Here is a 26,593-nt window from a genome sequence, read left to right as displayed (position 1 = left end):
CTGAATACAGGGGGGTGGTGGTGGGGGGTGCTTACAGGAGCCTACTTGTCGTTGAGGCGATCCATCCAACATGGGCCAAGAGGACACTTTTTATTGCGTCAAGCTTGACGCATGCTAGTGACATGGCTGGGAGCAGGTGGAGGGTTGCAAGCATGCATCAACCTAATCGCAACTGACGCGGGAGAGATGCTTGGGTAATGGGACGAATGATGCCCTTTTCAAGCAGGTGGGAATCTCTGACTGTTGCAATGAGAGGTTGAAAATTTCTGTGAACACTCCGGCTAGTTTCCCAGGGCAGATCTTCAGTGCACTGCCAGGTGCACCGTCAGGACCTGATGCCTTGCGAGGGTTCACCTTCTTGAATGATGTTCTGATGTCGCCCTCAGAGACAGCTATCACAGGGTCCTCATCCTTTTCAGGGATTCTAGTTGGCGTTGTCTGGTTCTTCTTCTCAAAGTGGGCATAAAAGGTGTTCAGCTCATCGGCAAATTATAGATCAGTGAGTCTTACGTCAGTGGTGTGTAAACTAATGAAGAGGTTTCTTAAGGATAGATTCTATGAGCATTTGGAGAAGTACAGTCTACTCAATGATAGTCAGCATGGCTTTGTGAAGGGAAAGTCATGCCTCACGAGTCTAAATGAGTTTTTTTGAGGAGGTAACAAAAGAAATTGATGAGGGTGGAGTGGTAGATGTGGTCTACGTGAATTTTAGCAAGGCAATTGACAAGGTCGCCATGAGAGACTTGTTGAGAAAGTCATGAGGCACAGGATCAGTGGAACCTTAGCTGTATGGATAAAAAATTGGTTTGTAGAAATAAAGCAGAGAATAGTAGTGGAAGGAAAGTATTCTTCCTAATGTTTAGTGACTAGTGGAGTGTCGCAAAGATCTGTTCTGGGACCCTTGCTCTTTGTGATTTTTATAAATGTCCTAGATGAAGTGGCGGAAAGGTGGGTCAATAAGTTTGCAGATGACATGACAATTGGAGGAGTCATGGATGGAGCTGAAGGTTGTAGAAATTTACAAGAGGATATAGACAGGATGCATTTTGGAAGGACAAACCAGAAGGTTCAGTACAGGATTAATGGTCAGTTACATAAGAGTGTGGTGAACAGAGGAACCTTGGGGTTCAAATCTATACATCCCTCAAGGTCTCGCACAGGTTGATAGGATAATTAAGAAGGCTTATTGGATGCTGGGCTTCATTAATAGGGGAATTGAATTCAGGAGTAGAGGTGTCATGTTGCCACTCTACAAATCTCTTGTGAGAACACACTTAGAGTATTGTGTTCATTTCTAGTCACCTCATTGTAGGAAGGATGTGAAAGCTATGGAGAGGGTGCAGAGGAGATTACCAGGATGTTACCTGGATTGGAAAACAAGACTTATGAGGTAAGGTTAGCAGAACTGGGATGAGAGGAGAGATGATAGAGGTCTACAAGATTATAGCTGGTCAGCCAGCACCTGTTTCCCAGGGCAGGATCAGCAAACACCAGATGACATATGTACCAAGTTAAGGGAAGGAAGTTTAGGGGAGACATCAGGTACAAGTGTTTTTTACACAGCGAGCTGTGGGTTCCTGGAATGCCTTGCCATGGATGGTGGTGGAGGTGGAAACACTGGGGGCATTTAAGAGACTCTTAGACGGATACATAGATGAAAGAAAAATAAAGGGTTATGGGGTAGGGAGGGTTTAGTACATTTTTTTTAAGGATGGAATATATGGGTTGGCACAACATTGAGGGCAGAAGGACTTGTACTGTATTGTTCTGTGTTCTAACTCAACCAGCTAAACAGCATGTGTGGAAAGAGAAACCAGTTGTGTGTTGGGTCAGGGAACCTTCGTAAGAACTGGGGAAGGATGGAGGGTTTACAGTTTTAAAGTTGAGCTGGAGAGAAAGAAGAGTGATGAGCAGGACAAATGATTCCGTGACATATTCTTATGACAGATCAGGTGATAAGGAGAATAAGTAGAGACTATTAGCAAAGCCTACTAAAGTAATGGAATTGGAAAATAAGCATGATAATGGAAACAATGAGGGAGCAGTTTACCTGAAGTTGGAAAATTCAACATTCATTCCAGAAAGTTGCAAGTGCTCAAAAGGAAAGTAAGATGTTGTTCCTTTTATTTACATTGGGCCTCACTTCAGCAATGGAGGAGACCACAGACAGTGGGAGTGGGATAAAGAATAAAATGGAAGGCCACAGGTTGTTTTTATCATTCCTGCGGCTTGATTGTAGGTCCTCCATTGCAGAGGAGGCTACTTTCAGAACACTGAATACAGTAGACTAGATTGGAATACAGAAAAGGGAGAGTGAAGAAATCACTGGGGGGGGTGGGGTGCATCATTGTGGAGTTGATGGAAATTGCGAAGGGCAAAATGCCTAATGTGCAGGAGGGTGGGTAGAAGTTGAATACCAGAGTAACTCTATTTATGTTCTGCCCCAAGGGAGAGAGGTTAACCAGAAAATAAAGAAAAGGTGGTTGAGCGCTGATATCTGTTTTAGGAAGGAAGAGGACATTTAATCAGTACTAGACAAAAAAGCCTCATCTTTGGACCAAATATGATGGAGATGATTGGAGGCATGTGAGAGGATGTATGGTCAAGGGAGCTGTGGGAATCTGTGGCTTTGTAAAAAATGTCAGTGGCACATCCATCTCCTAAGATGGAGACAGAGATCCAGAAATAAAAGTGCCAGAGATGGACCAAGTAGGTGTGAAAACAGGTGGAAATTGGCAGCAAAGGGGATGATATTTTTGTGAGTGCAGGATGCGATACCAATGCAGTCATCAATGTACAGGAGAAGAAGTTGGAGGAGTAGTCCCAAATAAGCCTGGAGCAAATACTGTTCCAAGTGTCCAACAAAAACACAGGCAAAGGTTGGACCCATCATTACACATTTAATCTGGATAAAGCAAATGTCATCAAAGAAGAAGTTGTTGAGTGCAAGGACAAGTCCCACCAACAAAGGATGTGTTTTTCTGGATGGGAACTGTGTGGGTTTTCACTTGAGGAAAGGACAGCAGGCCCTCAGATATTCCAGAGTATGAGGAATGTTGTGAGAGTGCAGAGAGACCCATGGTGCAGTTGCTGGGAAATGAGAGTTGATCATACAAACGTTGGCCTTGACCATGTTTGTGAAGTCATTTAAAACTCTTCCAGTTGGGAAACCTGTTTCCCTGCATGACTCCTGAGTATCACTTCATAGTTTGCGGGCAAAGCTCCAGAACCTGGGAAAATCTTTCGCGTTCCCACAAACTGAGATACTAAGGCCTCCGGAGTAGAGTCAGAAGAATGTTACTTTGACTCCGTTAGTTAAATCATGATTTGAACAAATTGGAGGTGCATTTAGAAAGGTAAGATATGATTAGATGCAGTTTTCCAGATATTAAGTCGAACAAATTGGGTAAAACAGTGAGTATTTTCACTGGCTGAAGAAATTAGGGCAAACGGGAATTGTCACAATATTGGAGCCAAGCCTTCACTTTAGTCAGTCAGGTCATGTGGATCCCTCTTTGATCATATAAGGCTTCCACAAAGCTTTCTGGCTTAAACAAGGCACCTCATGAAATTGGGTCCTGTGGGAATCCTCTGAGACAATGAATGGTGCAGTTATCCCTGCGTGTTTGCTGAAATCACTTTAATGAGGTCATAGTGCAGGTTTTCTCATGACCTCCAGCACCTCATACTGCTCCCAGTTCATTGCACATTGCCACCCATTTTGCAGCACCGTCGAATTTGTTGGAGTTTTACTTAATTAAGGCAAGACTAATAAGGTTTTACAAGAGCAAGGCAGAGTCTGCTGGGATGATTTGCCAGAAAGCATCTTTAGCTACAAACTAAATGAGTCATGACTTCTAGTTTTTAGTTCACTCCCTCTATTGCAGCAACATTAGTCCACCTTCTCACTATATATCCAACAAATGTCTTTTCATTGACATTGATATGATAAAGATAGGCACACAGTAAACAGTTAGACACCAGCATTAAATTACAGAGGTATTCATAGATTGAGTTGCAATAGATTTTAACTTTTGGCAAATGTGAACTTGAACTGGGTAAGACTGATTACTTTCTAAATGGAGAGAAGCTAGAATTAGTAGAGTCTAATTAGGTTAATGAGTATTGATTATTAAAGAATCTTGAATAGATACAAAAATAATAAAAATCTGTGATTTATCACAGATAAATACTTATTGTATGTAAATTGGTCGGCACGGACTTGAGGGCCGAAATGGCCTGTTACAGTGCTGTATAACTAAACTTAAATTTAAATAAGTGAGAGAGCCTGGAGTATAGGTTGGAGGTTAGTATCCTGTGAATCACAGGAGAGATGTATTGACCTCAGAGGAAGTGCAATATAGAGTTACCAGAATTGCCTGAACTCCAAGAGTTAAATTATTCGGCAAGGTTGGCCAAACTGGAGTTGCATTCCCAGGAATTTAGAAATCTCAGACATGACTTGATGCAGTTTTCAAAGTAAGAACTAGTTGGGTGGAAAGTGAGTATTTTCACTGATTGAAGAACAGAATTATTATGGAGAATTATTGTGGCAGGCTTTTGGACTTAGGCTGCAGGTCAGCTGAGATGAGACTGAATAACACAATAGGCTGGTGGGTGCTAAATCGCTCTCTCCTGCCTTTGTTTTGCTGTGTTCTTATTGAGACAGATAACATTAACTGGGCTCAATAAGAAGAAGCCTTGCTTGGAAGTAGGCTCGTACATTCAGTTTTGGTGAAACCTCAGCACATCATTTAAGGTTGAAGCCTTTGGGCAGAAGTGAAGGTCTGGCTGGAGCATAGACACTCTTTCAAGTGAAATACTGAAGCAAAGTGATGTCAATGCTCCATGACGAATGTCAAGGCAGGTTGAAGCCACTTTACTCCAGATGTGACCTGTACCACAGTCAATTTCCAGACAGCTTTTGCAGAAGAGCAGCTATGTTTTTTTTCCAAATAATTTTTGTCTACATTATTCTCTCTCCACCAGCACCACATGAAGCAGAACTGATTATCCATCTCATCATTGCTCGTAGGGCTTGCTGGGTGCAAACTGGCTTTTGTATTTGGCTACAACATAGTGATTATTCTTTCAATGTAATTTATTCACTCTAAACTGCTTGACATCTTGAAAATGTGGTAATATGCTTCATAAATTCAACTTCTTTCTCTTTGTGCATCAACTGCACCAAGATGACTTTGATGCATGGCGCTGTGTCAGTACTAAGCCAAAGGTGCAAAATTTACTGTCTTAATTAACTAAAACTCTTGCAAGCTCTGTGTCAATCATGAATTGTATTAACTGCAATGGAACCATTTAATACACTGTGGCCTTAAAGCAATCAATATTTTATCCTGCTAACCTAATATTTGTATAATTAGTCTCAATCAATATTAAACAGGATTTTTTTGTCATTTAACTTAGGTTTTCAATATCCTGTCAGTAATCATGCCTGCAACTTGGCCAACTGGCATCAAGCATGTTTTCGCTTCCTATTTGCTGATTTTTATCTTTTTAAAACCAGGAATGAGCACTGGTTCAGTTAAGGACGCACACAGTACCCTTCTTGTGTGCCTATGCTTTGCTTGCGCATGTGAGTGCACGCTCATAGACTATTTGTTCATGGTGGACATCATTTAGTCCAATCCTACAGCCACCCAATGCCTAGGCTGAAGTTTCTGACAATTTATTTTGCACTATATTGATGTTAGGAATGTTACCCGGAGATTTTGATTGTGGAATTTTGTTGCAGACTTCTTCACAAAATAGTTTCTCCATTATGGAGTCCGTCATATACATCTGATGGCCATCTCCTTCATTCAGCTGGCACATGAGGGTGTGAATGCTGGGTGGGTACATCACTGCACTGGCCTCATGTCCCTCAGGCCCCAATTCTGCTTTTTGCTTGTGCTCTGGCACTGATGCTCTTTGATTGGCAAAGTGGTGCAGTATGTAGCAAACCTTGTTAAAGTCTGCACTGCTGCTTGGGTCATGGTGCGAGGTACCCGTGGATTGATAGAGGCAACAGAGTCATGTCTTCAGTGAGCCTATTTCATTTTCCATTAAGGCCAAGGCACTTACATGATTCTCATATCTACACTCACCTGTTGCAGTTGGAGAGAGCACTGTTGAGCCAATTTACCCTTCTTAATAAATTGCTCTGGGTCCTGCTTGCATCTGAAAATATCTGGTAGGGTGAACTCCATCAGGATTAAGGAGCTGTATGAACTCCCAGGAAACATGCCATTAACCATGAGGGAAATGTTCTCTTCGAGTTATCTAGCTTGGAAACAAACATTTTGGCTCACTGAGAATGTCATGGGCATCCAGCAGCCAGTAATGCTAACCCTACCCTTGTCCTATCTTTCCCCCATCAGCTCCAGCTCCCAGATTCTACAACTTCCCCTACACACTTGGAGCAACTTACTATGGCCAATTATCCAATTAAACAGCACATTTTTGGGGCATGGGTGGAAAGAGGAGAACCTCACTGTGGCGACAGGCTTGCATATGCGTGTGTATGTGTGTGGGGGAGAGAGATTTGAGGATGGAGGAGGACCCATGCCTTCACAAGGAAATCTTGCAAACTCTACACAGACAGCACTAGAGGTCAAGTCTCTGGCACAGTGAGCCACCGGCTTCCCTGTCCCCACCCATAATCCACAAGGACCTAAACATATATAAAACAATTACCTCCAGTCTTGGGAACCAGCAATGCTGAAAAGTCTCAATGCTCAAAATACCACAGGTTCCACTGAAATTAAAGTTAGCAAAATAATTTATTTTGAATAGTACCTGGGTGATCTCTAGGATGTTGGAATCTGTTTGAGACCTGCTGCTTGCTGCCTTTTGAAAGGACACTATGGGACCGGCACAGGGAAGGCATTGCTGGCATCAGAGCATGGGTGAAGGTGTCACAGCAGAATGCACACATCACAGTGTTGGCAGCCTTGGAAAATCTGAGCCTTTAATACATTGTTCATTGGAGAGAATCCAGGTGCCTGAAGATTCCGCAGGACTAGCCTGTGTTAGGTCTGCTTTGTTCATGAATGAGTGAGACAAACACCAGACTGAGTCGAAATCAGGGTTCTTTGTTCTTTATTACCGGATTGTAACACTTGCGACTAACAATGTTAGTCGGAGAATGCATTCTGCCGTTATCAGCAAAATGGTGATTTTTTATACCCTTGGATACATGCTTAGAACATCATCATATCATTACTTGTCCAATGACTAAAACTGTTGCTATCCTTTCCCTGCTAGCTTCCTGCCTCTCAATCCATCAATGTCTCTCTTATCTTGTAAGTACAAGGATGCATTCACATCTTGTTACAGCCCTGTACAGGGTAACTCCTTACACATTCCCATCTCATGATGTTTTACCTTACACCTGCTAACCAATGGGCATGTCTATGCCCCTAGCTTTTGGGTGTCTGACCCATCTTGAGGCCAGTCGTGCATTCCAGTTGTGGAATTCTACCAGTGTTGTCACTGCTGAGGGACTCATTGAATGAGAATCTCTGCACCTAAACGTTGGAAAAAACATTGTTTATTGTAGTAAACTCTGTGGTTCCCAGAAGATGCTTGAGCTGCTGATGGGTATCTGAATATCCCTGTCAAATCTGGTGGTGTCTACAAATCTGCTTGAAATATTGGGAAATACAGCAAACTAACAGAGTATGTTCCTCGAAAGAATAAAACTATTCCCAAATGGCTGTAGTCTGGAGATTTGAGTACCAATTTCTGTAGGCACAAGCAGAAATGGGCTTTGCAAAGCAGTGACATCATTAAGGTACGTCTATCACTAGGTAGCAAGCATATGCTAGAATCGATCACAACCAGGAGAGTCCAAATTCTTCATCTGTAAGATTCATCTAAAAATTATCACTTTTAAACTTACTTCACCTTAATTTTTCACATCTGTCAACTGATCCACACCATTCCTGGACATCAAATTCAATAATTACATAAAAGTTACAGAAATCTGAAAGGAAAGTGAGGCACATGAGGCAGAACTAGCTAACATAATTGCCAGAAATAGCCAGCCTTTGTTGTAGCTTCATAAAGTGAGCATTAACGACCTTCTCACCAAATGCAGGTGTCTTCTGCTAATATTTGGTGTAAGTTTGAGGAACTTTAGATCTGAGTGTGGAAGAGGATTGCGTACTGCAGAGAGAGATATTTTACTGTATTCCACAGAGCAATCACCATGGTAACAGTCAGCCACATTACATCTTGTCAAGGCAAAAGTAGCGAGATACAAAATGGCAGGAAGAAGCAAACAGAAAATGGTTGTTAAAACTTTTATCAGAGTTTATTGTGGCAAAGTTTGAAACAGATCTGCCTTGAGATTCATCCCCTGTCTGTAGCATTAAATAACCATGTTGTGTTGAACTCTGCCTCTGAGATTCACTTGAAATCACTAGTGTGGCATGTTTAATGCCAATATTTGAGGATTGATTTCTAGGCAATTTTCCCCAGAAATTACAGCACCAATCATCAATTGCACTATGTTTTTGAATGTCGGATTTATTTTTTGATTCTTTTTTAGAAGGAGTGACAACCATCCTCTCTACATCAATACATATTCACAGGTTCAAAGCATTTTCCCTTTGCCATGGTTTGCATCTTGCAGTGTAGCCTCTGTATTTCTTTTCATGAAGTCTTCTGTGGACAGTAGTCATTGACATATCCACTCCTGCCTCCTGAAGAGTGTTTCTTATCTGTCAGACGTACATTTTTGGAACACTTGACTTGAGGGATCTTTTAGCAAAATAAAGTATGATTATCCCTCTGCCCCCACCATATTTTATGCTGGAGTCAACCTAGGGCCAAAAGTGCACAAGACCCATTAAGTATCCCTCAGCAATTGTTCATGTGATGTGCTTATTTTGCTAATGCACACAAATGTTTTGAAAATATTGTAGAACATCCATCAAGAGTCATTGGGTGGGAGGTATGAGGGAGGCATGAGTGGTTTGCACTGAACCACATTTGGGACATTTGCAAAATTAGATGAGAAGAGCTCATGTGCCTTGTTGGTGAAGTCATGTTGTTGAATCATTATCATTTTATATGACTGTTGTAATGTGAATCCATCGATGGGGAAGTGGGAAGAGAAACAAAAGTCACAGTTACATGTTTATCCAAGTACAACAGAAATATACTAAGTTGACAGCTCAGGAAGAGAGAATTTAATATTCCAGGTGGATGACATTTTATTGGATCGAGGAACAAGCATGTTTTAAGATGAGAGGAGAGGGGAGAAGAGGACAAAGATTGGAAGGCTCCTGAATTACCCGCTGGTGCTGGATGAGAGAGTGATGTAAATAGAGGGAGATGAATGAGAACAGAGAAGAAACAGGAACAAGGAATGCTGAAACTGTGAAAGAGAACATAGCAATTGGTGCAATTTTCAAAAGGCCAGGCTACATCTGTGGGCAAAGAACACTTGTATCCACATTACTACTTGACGGCCATGCATCAGAAATAACCAGCCCCAATACAAACTGGAACAATTTGCTATCTGAAATTGAGTCCCCATTGCTGCCATGTGCCATCTGGAAGGTGAGATGCTGTTCCATGATAAGTTTAGAACTGCTCAATAACATCAACCACTCTTCTTGTTCCAACCACCTTTTTGTTAGATTTATTTCCTGCCATTTTGCGGGTTCTATTTTCTCTGGCATCTGCCTGGGATATGATTGCTGAGATTTTCCGTGGAGATTACCGATTAAGTGCAGCAAAGCATCACATTTTCTGACCTAATTTTCTCTGCACTTGTGCGGTATTCTAAAGAATCTAAAGGAGCAGAGAAGGAGCCCATTGGTCCTCTCATAGCCATCCTGACAGATCTAACAATCCCACCAATCCCTTTCATGTGAAAGTTGCAATTAAATTAACTTACGTCAACGTTTGTGTCAACCAAATCACATCATAAATCTCACTACTTAAAAGTCTTATCCACTTGTCTCCTCTGATCGGTTTACTGATCACCTTAAATCTGTGGCTTCCACTACCATTCCTTGACTTATAGCCTCTAGCATTGTAATTGCACCTCCCCTTGAGCTCCTTTGTTCTCAGGAAAATGATCATACTTTCTCCAGTTGCTGCAAGAAAGAGAAGTTTTTCAGTTAATATTCTCCCCTGCATACATTTTATCTGATCTTGAGAAGATTTGGAAGCCAGTATTTGGTTATGTTTTCTACTTTACATAATCCAAGTGAGTTCAATGTTACAAGATGTTTGTAATGCAAAACCAGTCATAATTAGAAGAGAGGCAATTCCATCTGGGAATCTCACTCAGTTCAGTTCTGATCCCTTCTGAAGGGACACACATACCAATTCTCTGCTCATCGTGCTCACAGCACACAGCAGAGAGGTTCTAAAGTTCCCAGTGCAACCTGCACAGCTTTGTGTGGAACTGCTTGATCTACATTGGTATCACTGCCGAAACAGCTTCTTTTACACATTAATTAACACCACTATTCTCACTGAAAGGAAGTGGCAGCTGCTGTCATTTTCTTATGATACAAGCGCCCACCAGCAGCAATTCAAAAAAAAAGTGATGCACTTGTCCAATCTTCGTGAGAGTCAATGAGCCAGTAAGTGGTGTGCATCTGCTATTACCTGTTGCATGTGAGGAATCCTGAGGCACTTCAGGAGAACACCCTGGCAGCGGTTGGGTTGGGCACAGAGGAGCAAGGGCAACGGATGACCGTGAGACAGATCAGCGAGGGCAGCAGACACACGTCCCACCCATCTGCAAATGGACGCTGATTCTGTGGGAACAAAGGATCCTAGTCAGCTAGTTATTTCTTATCACGGTCAATGATGGCTTTAAGAATGTGTTTCCATTTGCTGGTCCTGACGGGAAATATAAGCAGGTATATAACTTCAAACCTTAAGATACACCATACCTCAACCCCAGGAACATACACATTTCAAGAGAAGACTCGTACCCCCAGGTTCAGGGACAGCTGCTAACCCTCCATCGTCAGACTCCTCAACCACAATCTCAATCAGGGACTCATTTAAGGACTCTTGCTTGTGCACTTTATTGATTTTCTTTGCTCTCCCTGTTTTGCACAGTCAATTTGTTTATTTTTGTTATCTGTTTACAGTTCTTTTGATTGTTTAACATATTCACACTGTGTAGTTTAATTTTTGCATGACCAATTAATGGTAATTCTGCCGCAGGAAAAATGAATCCCAGGGTTGTATGTGATGTCACATTTGCAGTCTGACAATAAATCTGATCTCTGAAGGATTTGAGTTGAAGCATAAGAGCCCTTCCACTGTTTTCAAAAGCAATCTGTAATTTTAGCAGTAAATGTTATATACGTGATGCATGCTAGTAATATTTGATTTAAACCTTCCCCACATACAAAGATGTAGCATACCGATGATGTATGTCCCATTAATTCCTGTCAGTTTCTTTCTAATTTAGTTGCAAGATTAACTCTTCTATTCCAAAGGAACTTACTATTGGGAGGGCTGTAAGTTTAAAGTGGCTTGAATGATTTGTGTGGAAGGATAGCAAAAGAATGGTGTTGGCTAAAAATAAAACAGAAGGTTGGGGTGCAAGTAGATAAAAGGGAAAGAAAAAGAGAAAGTGATTTGAGGAGCACTTTAGCACGGCAACATAAAGTATAGTTGATTTAAAGTCAGAATGCAGAGATGGAGGGAGGGATGGAGATGGGGTGAAGAGAATAAGCAGATGGTCACAAATGATCCCTAATGCAAAAGAAAAAGAAGCACAGGCTCAGGGAGTATTTCCCTTTCCAGCATTTTCTGCTTTTAATATGTAGCGAGACAGACATTTACTCAACCAAAGCAAAAGGGACATTTGGCAAGAGAGGGCCCTTTTCCAAGGAAGCATTCTGGGCCAGCATGTTCCTATTTGAGGGATGAGCACGGCCAGTAGGATGAGGAGACCTTGGTTGATGAAGGCTGCTCCAGGATATAAGCAGCTGAGATCGTGCAAGTTCCAAGAGGAGTAAGAGAACCAAGGAGCTGATTGTTGACCAGGAAAGGTGTGCAATCCAGTGATCACTGGGGGATGTCATGTATGTATTCTGACAATAAATCTGAAATCTGAATCTGAGACTATAGGTCCACACTTAAGAAGAAATTTAGAAGAGGAGGGGCCATGATATATTCTGGGCAGATAAATTAAAAGAGAATCCTGTAAGTTTCCACAAGTATATTGAGAAAAAGGATAGCTGGGGAGAGAGTAGAGAGTCAGTGTGGGAAATGGGCAGAGTGATAAATGAATGGCCCTCATCTGTATTTATCAAGGAAAAGAATACAGAAGCCTGTGAACATATCTGTTGGTTCATTTCTTCAGTATAGTGAACAATCTGATCCTGTGCTGTGGATTTCTGTGTCTCTGCACCCTGATATACTGACCTTTATACCTTTAAAGTTTTTGGAGATACACCATGCTTTATCTCTGTCTGTGAAGTAAATTGCTCTGGAGTACTCTGAGGCAACCTTTCTTTGTTCTTTAAAACTATGCCTGTCATCAGCACTTTCTCTTCCTAAATCTATATTTTCAGCCATTGACTGTGCCAGACTGACCCTTCGACCCACTGTGTCTATGCCAACCTTCACACCTATCTATACTAATCCCACTTGCTTGCATTAGTTCCCTATTCCTCTGTGCCCATTTAAATTCTTGTCCAGATACCGCTTAAATGTTACTGTTCCTGCCCCCAGCACCCTCTCTAGCAGCTCATTCAAGATACCAACTATATATTTGAAAAACTGACCCCTCACATCCTCTTTTAACCTCCTTCTCACCTCGAACCTATGCCCTCTTGTTTCCCTACCCCACATCTCCTTCACTCCCACCTTTTCCCTTTTCTTCCCATGCCCTCCAGCCTCAAGGAAACCCTGAGGAAACGTTTGTTGTCCCTTCAGTGCATCTGGTCAAAATGTCAGAACAATTTTCAACTGGCCACACAAGACGTCTGGGGCAAGCAGAATCACTTTTGCCCTGGTCCCAGTATCCATGTTGTCTAAGGGCTCCCAAATGGAAGGTTCCACCCCAGATTTCCCCTGAGAGCTTTGCTGAAGCTGCTACCTCTTTAAAGGTCCAAGGCAAAAGCAGGCAACATTGGTGATTTCCTCTATCATAGGGTCTGTCTTTCAATGAGGGCTGTCATCAATACAAAAGTTATCACTGCATTCCCTTCGACAGATAGGGGAAAGTGATGCCTGAAGATCAAGATCTCAAACCTAGAAGAAGCCCGATGGTCTACCAGGTAACTATAATACTTTCTCCCGACACTACTTACAGCACACTGGAAAGATGCCAGGAATGACAAATCCACAGGCAGGTGTGAACCAACATCAGCATCTTAACCAGAGTTAACCTTCTCAACACTACGGCCTGAATTACACTCAGTCAGCTTTGAAGTACTGGTCATGGTCTCTCCATTGTCTGGCACCAGGACCCCAAAAGAAATACTCTTATCTGAGCTTCATCACAGCAAGAGATTATCAGAAAAAGCAGTGAAATGAAGTTCTCCAAAACCTCCTTTGAAAAAATTAAAACATCCACAAGAATTAAAATGAATCCCCTGGCTGATCAAAACATAGAAGGAGCATTTGGGAAGACCCTAAGAACTTGGAGACTCTCCCCAGGTTATATAGCAGAAAACATACACCAACTCCCAAGCTACCCAGTAACCTTGTCAGTCAAGAATCTCCTGCCCACCCAAAAGCAAAACCTGCAGGACCCAGATTGGCTTCATCACCCACCTCAGAGCCCACAGAAATGGAGTGGAAGTAAGTCATCTCATCCTCAAGGGATAACTCAAGAAGAAGAAGGTCAAAAGTCTGACAGGCTCAACTGCTGAAGGAGCAACCGATGTTGTATGTCCATAATATCACTCCTGTTATACTATGAAACAGGAAAGCACTCCAAATCATCTTGGCCACATCAGGAAAGAACTGTTAGTGCGAGTATAATTTGCAAGAGTGCTGCGCTGTTAAAGTACCATCAGGGAGAAGTCTTTATACTAAGCACAGTCAACACCATGGAGCTGGCAATTCTATGCCTCTCCAATTGCCACACCCAGATGAGAAACATTATTGCACTGCTGTCTTTGATCAGTGAACTTAAAGAATGTTAAAGCTGTTAAGAAATTAAAATGATCACATGCACTGCTTCATTGGAATTGATAGAGGTTGTTGCAAGGATTTTAACTTGTTAAGTTGTCATTATAATTGTCAAAGCACACACCGGCATACCAAATTCATTTTCAACCGTTTTTGCTGATTGTTCGTGAAGGATGTTCGCCCAAAACATTGACTATCTATTGCCTTCTATGGATGTGCCCTGTCCTGCTGAGTTCCTCCAGCATTATGTTTTGTGAATTTTGCTTTAAAATGAATGGATGAATGGCTTACACAAGTCAATGTGGATTTGCAAGAGGATCTGCTGGTATGAAGTATTTGGGGAGGGAACCAGGATCATTGGGGGATCAGAGGTGGAGAGCGTGAGCAAATTTAAACTCCGGGGACTCACTGTTTCAGAGGACATTTCCCACGCTTGTGCCATCGTAAAGATTGCATGTCGGTGCCTCCTCTTCCTCACTAGTTTGCGGAGGTTTGGAATGGCTTCAGAAGCCTTGGAAAACTTCCAATGATGTGTAGTGGAAAACGTTCTGACCAGCTGCATCATGGCCTAGTATGGTATCCCCAATAGCTCCGAGTGAAAACCCCTGCAAAAGGTAGTGGATGCAGTCCATCATATCACAGGAAAAGTTCTCCTCACTATTGAGATACTCTGCATGGAACACTACCTTCAAAGAGTAGCAGCAATCATCAAGGATCTCCACCACCCAGGGCATGCTCTGTTCTTGCTGCTGACATCACGAAAGAGATAGAGGTGCCACAAGGCTTGTACCACCAAGTTCCTACCCTTCCATCACCAGATTTCAATTCATTTAAGGATTCTGATTATTTATTACTGACTGAATATTATTGTCTTCTGTAATGCAGTCAGATTGTTTACATTTTTCCTTTGTTTACATATTTACTTTTACATACACAAATTTTCTTAAGTACAGTTTTTTGCACCATGCAGCTGAGCAACTCAGATATTGCCTTTACAGCAGGAAAAAACATCTCTGGGTTGTATGTGATATAATGTATGGACTCGTCATAATAAATCTAAACTTTGATGGAATTCCACATGGATGTCTTAATTTTTAAAATCTAGAGGTAGAGAATAGTAACAGGCCTTTCCGAGCCACGAGCCAGTGTCGCCCAAATGTACCAATTCACTTACGCAAACGTGGAAGGGCATACAGGCTCCTTACACATGACGCCGGATTCAACCTTTCACACGCAGATGATTTTTTTTTAGTTCTAATTTATTATAAGATTGGAAGTTGACATATTTCACATACTCAGAGCCACATGGATGAGGTCAGGGCCTCAGCGCCATCCATGGTTACTGAAACACCCCTTTTACGCTAATCCTGCACTAATTCTCCTTACATTCTCATCAACTTCTCCCCACATGTTACTTCTCCCCTTCACACTAGGGGGCAAATCACACTGGGCAAATCACAGAGGCCTGTACATCTTTGGGATGTGGGAAGAAACTGGGACACTCAGGGAAACCCATTCAGTCACTGGTTCATTGCCCACAATCTGGAAGGGCCTGCCATCCTATTGTAACTGCTTCATTTTTATATCCCAAATCTCTCTTGCTTAATTGAATTTTACATGAGTAAGTTTTTCATTAAATTTTAGTGGATTTCAATAACTGCTACAGGCTGGAAGAAAAGAGGAAAAGTAAAAGTGATCTTAGTTACTCAAAATAAGTTTTGTTCATTTTAGTCATGGTTCCAAAAATAGACTCGGGTAGTAGCCTTCAGCACAGGCAATGCTGCATCTCCTCCTTCACTGAACAAAGCATTCCGTCACATGTGCCTACAGGCACATCGGGGGAAATTGCATCAATTCAATTAAATGGGAGTGTGTTTCAGTCCTTCATTTCATGGTAATTGCAAGGAAATACATTTATTTTCAGGGAGATTAATAATGATGCTTTGAGATGATTCTGCTTATTGGATGCAGTTTGATTTCTGTCAGAATTTTTCATCAAGAAAAATGTACCAATAAAAAGTTTGTGTTTTTTACTTTCACCTGCAGAAGTAAAGGCACTGGAGTAGACCATGCAGCTGAGCAACTCAGATATTGATGTAGCAGATCACAAAAAAGGATGTATTTGCATTATAGAGGGATTTCCATGTGAACAGATCCTTAAATTGTTTTGCTTTTTGTCTTGTATCAGATATTGCCATTAGTTTGTCAATAATTATATTTGCAAGAGGTTATAAAAACAGTGCAGCCTTCAACAGTCTGCCAGAGCTTATATTGATAAATTGTTCAAACATGTTCCTGTACATTTGAAATGACATACTGGAATATGTTTGTCTGATTGAGTTGAAAAAAACCTGTCTGTTAAATATTCATAACAGTAGGTTACAAAAATAAATCCTTTCTCTTTGCCTTTGGGTCTTCCCTGTTCCTTTGTTCCAAGAGTATGGATTCTGAGATTTGCCTTTGGTACACCAAACTTGTTGGCTTGTGGGTTTTCCAGCGGAGGCCTGCCTTTTCTTTTTAGAAGGAGAAGAAACAATGAGGTTGAGTTGAGGCATTGACAAACCGCCTTTATCCTACAGAACCATCCCACCTGTACCAAGAGCGCACTTGTGTTTTGTATTAACGTGGATCATGGATTTCAACACATTGCTTATATATGTGCTTAAAGTAAATTGTGATCTTCTCTGGTAACAACTTGTGTTGAACTTAACGAAGACTCAATAAATAATGGCGAAAGGGGAGGAATTGTTAATGGCTTTAAGTGTTACAGACATGTGGTAGATGTATGCATTGAGTTTTATTCAAAAATGATATAACCAACCACCACACTTAATTAAAATCTCTTCATTGTCTGCATGTTCCTCCAGGAACTTTTCTGGGGTTCCTCACAATCCACAGATTTCTGAAGTATCCATTTGTAAGTTATATGAGGGTGCCAGAGCTTCCGTTTAGCTTTCTCTAAAATTTCAACAGAGAAGACAATGAAAAAGATTTAAAAGTGTTATTTGAGAAGGTATTAGGTTGTTTACTTAGGGAATAGGTTCGAATTTGGCACCTGCAATGATGTGCAATAGTAAAGGGGAAGAGAAGCTCTAAGAGTGTAATTCTGGTCTGGGACTTATTAGCTCAGAATAGCATGGTTTCTTGAGCTATTCAAAAGGGAATTTAAGGTCCATGTGAAGTACTGTGCAAAGAGCTGACACGGACTTGATGGGATGAATGGTCTCCTTCTATTCCATACAAATTCTGTGATCCTGTGATTCTGCCATATGGACAAACTGATGATGGTGGTGATGTAATTGAACGAAATGAGCTCAGGGAGGGCTTCAGTGGAGCTAAACATCTTTAGAGGTCTGTCCTGGTTCTGCACAATTCTTTTTAAAACGGAAAAGAACGTTTGCATCCTTTTATGTGACTCACGTAAACATGGGGGCGGGGGGTGGCGGGTGTGGGGGGAATTGACTTGGCACAATGACTCCAATCAATCTTTAGTTTAAATTTTTTTAAATTTAGACTTGCAGCACGGTAACAGACATTTTGGCTCACCAGCCAGTGCCGCCCAATTACACACAATTGACCTACAGTCCCAATACGTTTAGAAGGGTGGGAGGAATCTGGAGCCCCCGGGAAAACCCCACGCAGACACGGGGAGAACGTAATAACTCCTTTCAGACAGCCTGGTATTCAAACCCTCATCCTGATCGCTAGCACTGTAACAGCATGGCGCTAACTGCCAAGCTAACCATGCTACCCATGTTCTCATGTAAACAAAAATTATTCAGAGCAGAGAAGAGTCCTGATGTCGCACACTGAAGCAGATCTGAACTGGATACCTTTTGGTCAGCATGGACGATGAGCGGAAAGGTCTGTTTCCATGATGTATGATGTATGATCAAGGACTTTCCATGATGACACTAAAGTAGCACAACCATTGCTCAACTTACAGAAGGGAAGCATTTGTGAATGTGAAATTTCTTAAGATAAAAGTTAACTGGGTAAAATTCAATGTGAGTGTTTTAGTGTTCATTATACCATGAAATAGGTTTGTAAATTAAAGATAGTAGTCTTAAGAGTTGATAGGAAAATTCAGAAATAAAATGTACATAAATAGAAAAATGCCTGAGAGGTTGTAGGGAACATTGAGAACCTGACGTCTAGAAGTGAGAGAAAAATCACCTAGCTAAGCACCTCTACTGTGAGTGAGTTGTGTTGGAGAAACCTGCAGACACGACTGAAGCTGTGAATATCTTTTACTTTTCTTTGAACATGGGTATGTTCAGTGACGGACATTTCAGGTGTCTTTCAGATGTAGTCATATGTTGCCAAAGGTCAAGTTTTGTGCATTAACATTTAAATTATATTGGTATACCAGTAATCAAATGCACTGAGGTGCAAAACTCATAAATTTTCTGCAGAAAATATGAATCTTGTTATACCTTCATAAGGAATCAGCAATACCAACTTAGAAAAAGCAGTAATGTGATTAGTTCATTTTATTTTTGCAAATAGCTTTTGTATTCATTCACAACACATGAGGGACACTCTCAAACCCAAGCTTATTGCTTTTCCTTAAATGCCTCAAAAAGATGGTGGTGATTATGGTATGTTGTAATTTCCAATAAGATTCTCTCAAAGTGATGCTAGGAAGAGAGTTTCAGAATTTTTCCAAGTCAGGACATTGTGCAACGTGGAAGAGGGCGCGGTTTGTCCTTCTAAAATGCCACGCCTCACGCTTGTCTGCATTAAATTCCATCTGCCATTTTTCAGCTTACTTTTCCACCTGGTCCTGATCCCACTACAAGTTTTGAAAACCTTCTTCGCTGTCCATAATGCCTCCAGTCTTGGTGATCCAATTTACCACATTGTCATCCAGATCATTGACATAGACAACAAACAACAATGGTCCCAGTACCAATTCCTGAGGCCCACCACTAGTCACAGACCTTCAGTCTGAGAAGCATCATCCACTGCTACACTCTGGCTTCTCCCACCCAGCCATTGTTGAATCCAGTTCACTACTTCACCATGAATACCTTCCATCTGAATCTCTAAATCAGTGCTATAACAAACTTTCCTGACTAACCTCCCATGTGGGATCTTGTCAAAGGCTTTACTAAAGGCCATGTAGATACCATCCATATCTTCAACTTTCCTGGTAACCTCCTTGAAAAACTCTGGAAATTTGGTTAAACACAACCTACCACACACAAAGCCATGTCATCTATCCCCAGTCAGATTCTGGCTATCCAAATAATTGTATATCCCATCTCGTAGAACACCTTCCAATAATTTACCGACTACTGATGTCAGGCTCACCAACCTATATTTTCCAGCGTTACTTTTAGAGCCTTTTTTTAAATAACAGAACAATGTGAGTTACCCTCCAATCCTCTGGCACCACACCCATGGCCAAGGACACTTTAAATATTTCTGCCAGAACTCCTGCAATTTCTACACTGGCCTCCTTCAATGTCCAAGAGAATATCTTGTCAGGCTCTGGGGATTTATCCACCTTTAATTGCTTTAAGACAGCAAGCACTTCCTCCTCTTAATCTGTATTGCTTCCATGACCTCACTGCTTATTAATTCCTTTAAGACAGCAAATACTTCCTCCTCTTTAATCTGTATTGAATCCCTGACCTCACTGCTTATTTTCCATGGCCCTACCTAATTCCTGAGTGAATACTGATGAATAAAATAATGATTTAAGACCTCCCCTATCTTTTTTTAGCTCCATACAAAGCCAACCACTCTGATCTTCAAGTGGACCATTTTTTTCCCTTACTATCCTTTTGGTCTTAATACACCTTTAGAAACCCTTAGGACTTTCCTTCACATTGTCAGCAAAAGCAACCTTGTGTTTTCTTTTAGCCTTGCCGAATTTTCTTAAGGTTTTTCTTGGATTTTCTATATTCCTCAAGTACCTCATTTGCTCCATGTTGTCTAAGCTTGCTATACACCTCTCTCTTCTTCTGAACCAGATTCTAATATCCCTAAAAAAATCATGGTTCCCTCTGCCTGCTAACCTTGCCTTTAATCCTTACAGGAATGTACAAACTTTGTACTCTCAACATTTCACCTTTGAAGGTCCTCCACTTACGCACATTCTTCCCTGAAAACAACTTATCCCTTAGGACTAGGCAAAAAAAAAAATGATTCGGCACAGACTAGAAGGGCCAAAGGGGCCTGTTTCTATGTTGTAATAGTCTATGATTCAATCCTTTCTTATTTCCTTAAAATTGGCCTTTCTCCAATTTAGAATCTCAACCTGAGGCCCAGACTTATCATTCCCCGCAATTAACTTGAAACTAATGGCATTATGATCACTGGACACAAAATGTTCCCCTCCACATTCTTATGTCACCTGTCCTGTCTTGTACCCTCATAGGAGATCCAGTATTGCACCCTCTCCAGTTGGTACCTCTATACATTGATTTAGAAAACTTTCCTGAACACATTTGACCAACTCCAAGTCATCCAGCCCTTTTTCAGTATGGGAGTCCCAGTCAATACGTGGAAAATTAAAATCTCCTCCTATCACAACCTTGTGTTTCCTGTAGCTGTCTGCTATCTCTCTATAGATTTACTCCTCAAATTCTTGTTGATTATTGGACAGTCTATAATACAACCCCATGAATGTGGGTACACCTTTCCCGTTCCTCAGCTCCACCCATATAGCTTCAGTTGACAAGTCCTCTGGTCTGTCCTGCCTGAGCACGCCTGTGATATTTTTCCTGACAAACAATGCCACTCCTCCCCAGTTCATTCTCCATTATATCACATTTGAACCAGCAGATGCCCAGAATGTTGAGCTGCCAGTTCTTCCCCTCCTGCAACCGTTCACTAATGGCCACAATATTATAATTTCACGTGCCAATCCAGACACTAAGTTAGTCCGTCTTTCCTACAATATTCCTTGCATTGAAATAGATGCACCTGAGATCATTTCCACGTACAACCTGTTGACTTCTAATGGTGCATGCAATTTTCACATCATCTTTTCCCTCCTCCACTCCTATATCTGCTCTGGCTCCCATGCCCCCTGCAAATCTAGTTTTAACACTGGTGCAGTACTAGGAAACCTTCCCAGAAGGATATTAGTTCCTCTCCAGTTCAGATGTAAGCTGTCCCGTCACAACAGGTCCCACCTTCTGTGGAAGAGAGCACAATGATACAGAAACCTGAAGCTCTCCCTCCTGCATCACGTCCTTAGTCATGTGTTAAGCTGCATTATCCTCCTGTTTCTAACCTCACTAGCATGTGGCACATGAAACAATCCTGAGATCACAATCCTGGAGGTCCTGACCTTCAACCTAGCACCAAACTCCCTGAACTCTCCTTATAGGACCTCCTCAACCTTCCGACCCTTGTGATTATTCCCTATATGGACCACAACATCTGGCTGCTCAATCTTCCTCCTGAGAATGGCGTGAACGCAATCTGAAATATCCCGGAGATACCATCCAGGATACTCAATCTCTTCCATAGTACCTCTTACTGTGGAATCCCTTAACTGTGGAATCCCCTATCACTACAGCTCACCTCTTCTCCTCCCTTCCTTTCTTAGCCGCAGGAACAGACTCCGTGCCAGCGACCTAATTGCCATGGCTTATCCCTGGTAAGTCGCCCTCCCCCAACAGTATTCAAAATGGTAAACTTGTTATTGAGGCCACAGGAGTGTCCTGCACATGGAGTACCCAGTGAGTATTGAAAACCTCTGCTGACCAACTGGCCAATGTATTCACGGATATTTTCAATATCTCAATCTGGCAGGATGTGGTACCCACCTTTTTCAAACAGGCCTCAATCATACCTGTGCCCAAGAAGAATGTAGTAACCTGCCTAAATGACCATCAACTCGTGGCATTCATATTCACAATGAATGTCTTGAGATGCTGGTGTTGAAACTCCAGTCTGACTGGTGTCATGAATTTGTTCTAATTTGCCTTCCACCACATCTCATTCACTCCACATAAAGCACTGGAACACCTGGACAGCAAGAAAGTCCATTACATGGATTTTATCAACTACAGTTTTGCATTCAATTTTGTATCCTGGGATAGACCTAGGCCTCAACATCCCACTATGTAGTTTTTGCATTCTGGGATAGACCTAAGCCTCAACATCCCACTATGTAGTTTTTGCATTCTGGGATAGACCTAGGCCTCAACATTCCACTATGTAGTTTGATCCTTGATTTCCTCACCTTAAGACCCCAATCAGTGAAGGTTGGTAAGAAAACCTCCTCTAGAATATCCATCAGTACCAGAACACCACAGGTCTGAGTTCTTAGCCCCATGCACCACTCACTTCACACTATAAATGTGTGTCTCAGTACAACAATAACACCAACTACAAATTTCCTGACCATTCCACAGTATTGAATTGTATATAAAGGGTCGATGAGTCAGTATACAGAAGGGAGATTGAAAACTTGACGGATTGGTGTACTAACAATAACCTTGCACTCAATGTCACCAAAGCCAAGGAGCTCATTGTGAACTTCAGGATGACCAGAGGTGTACAATCCAGTGATGGTTGGGGAATCAGAATGGAGAGTGTGAGCAAATTAAAATTCCTGTAAGTCTCTATTTCAGAGGAATTTTCCTGGACCCAACACGTGAATGTCATCATGAAGAAACCATGTCAGTGCCACTGCTTCCTTAGGAGCTTGCGGAGATTTGGTTTGACATCGAAAACCTTGGCAAATTTTGATAGATGTGTAGTGGAAAGTCTGCTGACAGACTGCATCTTGGCCTGATATGGGGGCACCAATATCTCTGAGCACAGAGCCCTGCAAAAGGTAGTGAACACAGCCTAGTACATCGTAAGCACAGCTCTCCCCACCAGGAACAGTTGCTACCCCTCCACCATCAGACCCCTGAGCAACAAACCCAATCAAAGGCTTGTTTAAGGGCTCTTACTTTGCACATTATTTATTACTGGATATTTATTTTCTCTATTGCAGTTTTTTTGTACTGCCTTCTTGTTTATGTTTCTCTCTCTTGTTTCCTTGCCCATAAGTGACCATGAAGCTTCATGTTATAAAATGTTAAGCACCTTCCGCCTTTTCCTCCTATCTGCATCTTTCCTGTGTGACCATCTGCCCCGCTGATGGGAATTATTGTTGGACCAGTCTGTGGGATTACTCTTGCAAATTTGACATATCCAGAAGTCTGTGAGGAGCACTTTGAAGACTGGAAAACACTGGGTGTCGCTTTATTGTAACCAAATAAAAATAACCAATACTTTGGTGCTTGTTGGTTGATGAGGTATCATTCAATCAGGTGATTTTCTGGGCTTTCTCAGAGAGAAATTAAACAATCAGGAGTTGCATTTTACCAGATGAGATAAGAATGGCAGGATTCCTTCCTTAAAGATCATGATACAACCCACTGGAATTCTGAGAAGCAATCACCACGAATGATTCTCAATGTTTTTAAATCCAGATTCAATGCAATAACTAAGATCAAGCCATCTACAGTTTTTCTGGTTTACCTCCACTAACAGACCTTACTCCTGATCTCGAGATTACTAGCCCAGTGACCTGATCATTATGTGACTGTGCCCAATGGTTTAATGTTGCAAGTTATCTTTCAGATAAGAGTTAAATCAAGGATTGTTCTATCAGAGACATGAGCTAGAATATCAAATAAAACCAGCACAAAGGGAAAGAAAAAGTCTAAGTTCAAAGAACCTTTGGTTTACTATACTCCAGTTTTACTTTACAAAAAGTCTTAGTTGCTTTAATGGATTGGTGTTCTTTAGAAAATGGTATACTTGGACAGCTTGTATCATTAAATGCTTCCATGTTCTATTGCAGCATGAGCATTTTTTCACTCCATTTCAGACATAGTGTTGAGAGGCCAATGCACCAAAAGCAGCTTAATCCATCGCAACATGCTTGATTGGAAATCCCCATCAATATGAGCCTTTATATTGATACCAAAAAGACATTAATTTCAGCCAATGGCCTTCACCGACCCACAACTCAAACTGTTTTCACTTCAGTCCCAAGTAGCTGTTCTGGAATGGAACTTTATCCTCTCACTCTGGGGAGGATTAGGCTTCAGGCCACAAAGGAAATGGGCCACTCAGACCTTCCCAGGATTTGCTTTCAACTGGAAGGCAACTGTTAGTTACAGACTCATGAGGTACATAAGAACAAGACTTAAAAGCATGGAAATGTCTCTGCTCCTCATGCCTGCTCCATCCTGATTGATTATTTACCTTGGCACCACTTTCTTGCCATGACTCAAGATAAATTTGCTCCTTTAATATTGTTGAATCAAGTGATCTTTGTCTTCAACGTACACCATGACTGCAGTCTATAATGGAGAAACTTTCCAAAATCTTTCCTCCAAACAAAATTTCTTGTTCTGTGATGAAAACTCTAATGAGTCTTCCACTACCTTAGAATAAATTGAAAAAAATCTTTCCCATCAATAATTTCTAAAAGGATAGTCTTTTATGTTAGCATTTTGATAGCCCAAAGTCTGAACATACAGGGGTACTAACTGGAATTTTTGGGTGCTCTTTAGATTTCAGCATGGGACCAGAGGATTGGAGAGTGGCCAACATTATTCTCTTGTACAGAAAGGAAATAAGGAAAAGCCCAACAATCAGAGCCCATCAGTTTAACCTGAATGCGAGGAGAGAGATTTTGGAAATATTGATTGGGAGAAGATTAATAGTCATTGAGAGGAAAATTGATGAGCTGGCATGAATTTATTCAGGACAAATCCTGTTTAACAAATTTAATAAAGTCAATGGTGTGTGAACGGACAGAATCAATGAGTATAATGTACTAACATGGTGTTGGGGAACTTGCAGGAAACTGCTGATGAGGTGCTTGGATAACAGGATTATAAGCAAAGTGAGACAGCAACAGATTTGTGAGAATGTGTCCAAGGATGAAGGGTTACAATTACAAGGATAGGCTGGAGAGGGAGTTTGTTAGAGGTTTATAAAATGATGGGCAGGTTGGTTAATGGGAGGTTGTTCCCTTTGGTAGAGTAGTTGAGAAGGCCGCCAGGCCCCTATTCAAATCTGCCCCAGGTCCAATCTCTCCTGCATTGCCCTGAATTCCACAATCATTCAAAAATGTACTTTCTTTCTCTATAAAATTCTCTACTGATTTATCCTACAAAACACTTGGGAGGTAGATCCTCTGTTAGATCACGGTTATGAAGTAAAGGGAAGAGAATAAGGTAAGGCTTTCTACATGATGTGTGGTTGGAATCTACAAGACAAGGCCTGCAGATGTGGAGAATGGTTCCATTGTGGTCTTCAAGAGAATGCTGGATAAATAGATGGTGGAACACATTTTGCAAGACCAAGGAGAGATGACTAATGGGTGGAACTAGAGAGTTGCTCTGGAAACAAGCTAGGATGCAGTCAATGAGCCAAATGGTGTCCTTCTTTGCTGTTTTTTATTCCATGAGTCTTTGAATCTCAAATGCTTAACAAAGCCAATTCATTTTAGAAGTGTTTTGTGTATGTCCACAGGATGTGATCCTGACACTTCAGGAGAAACTATCCATCAAATGCATTGAACATTTTTCTCTGATGCTCGAACAGCGCATTGAAGGAGAGCCAAACAAACTTCTTCTGCTTCACGATCAGGAGACCCTTACTCAGGTAACTGCTCTTGATGTGTGTGGATTGATTGTCTTGGTAAGTAAAAAATATTAGCAAACTCTACTCAGGACACCCATATGAAAGCCTTTGCTGACCATCACTTCACAAGTAGCTGAATGGATCCACAGCTCTTGTAGAAATCAAAATGGCAGAAGATCATGAAACCATTTTTGCTCACGATTTTGCATTTTTATGATAAGAAGCCTGGCTTCCACTCTTTTTTTAGCAGAGAAATTCACTCTTAAAATAAGAATGCTGGATCAGCCCTTTGACCAGTTTCATCATTGAATCAATTGTTTTGAAATTCTTACCAGGTTTGGGCAAACTGAATTCAGTCAGGTAGAAATTCGATTTCTGTTATTTGTGCTGAGCATGCATTGAGAGTTCATATTGTACTCTGTCTTCAAATTTATTGCATTGTGAAATTGTGTTTCACAGCCAGAATATAACATGCTGACACTTCTACACCATGCATTCAGCACACTTAACTGAGGATGAATTTCTACATTGGATTTCTGTCAACCCTTTTGTCACTCTAATCTCTTCTGTTTTCTGCTCTATTAGACCTAACCTATCTCACCTCACCATTCCCAACCACCGCCACTCTTCCACATCATTGTACACTTGATTTAATTGTCCATTCACAGGCAATCTTCTAACCTATAGCATCTATCACTCTCGTTAAACAAGTAGTCTACAAATGCTGGAGAAATGGAACAATACACAAAAGTGCAGAGTTCACCCAGCACTTTTATGCATTGTTCCACATCTATCACATTGAACAGCTCAGATGAAAGATCAACAACTCTGTTTCCATGCTTCTTTT

At 41.4% G+C, this 26,593-nt stretch overlaps 1 protein-coding gene across 1 annotated transcript in view; it reads left to right on the top strand.

Moving 5' to 3' along the window:
* Positions 1-26,593, top strand: part of LOC138738862 (FERM and PDZ domain-containing protein 4-like) — a 391,286-nt gene that overhangs the window by 323,234 nt on the left and 41,459 nt on the right. The window contains exon 8 of the mRNA XM_069889976.1: positions 25,636-25,767. Within this exon, the coding sequence (XP_069746077.1) occupies positions 25,636-25,767 (132 nt within the window). The remainder of the gene's footprint in view (positions 1-25,635; positions 25,768-26,593) is intronic.

Source organism: Narcine bancroftii, chromosome 7 (genome assembly GCF_036971445.1).
Source record: "Narcine bancroftii isolate sNarBan1 chromosome 7, sNarBan1.hap1, whole genome shotgun sequence".
NCBI classification, from domain to species: domain Eukaryota; kingdom Metazoa; phylum Chordata; class Chondrichthyes; order Torpediniformes; family Narcinidae; genus Narcine; species Narcine bancroftii.
This window is presented reverse-complemented; position numbering and strand designations above follow the sequence as displayed.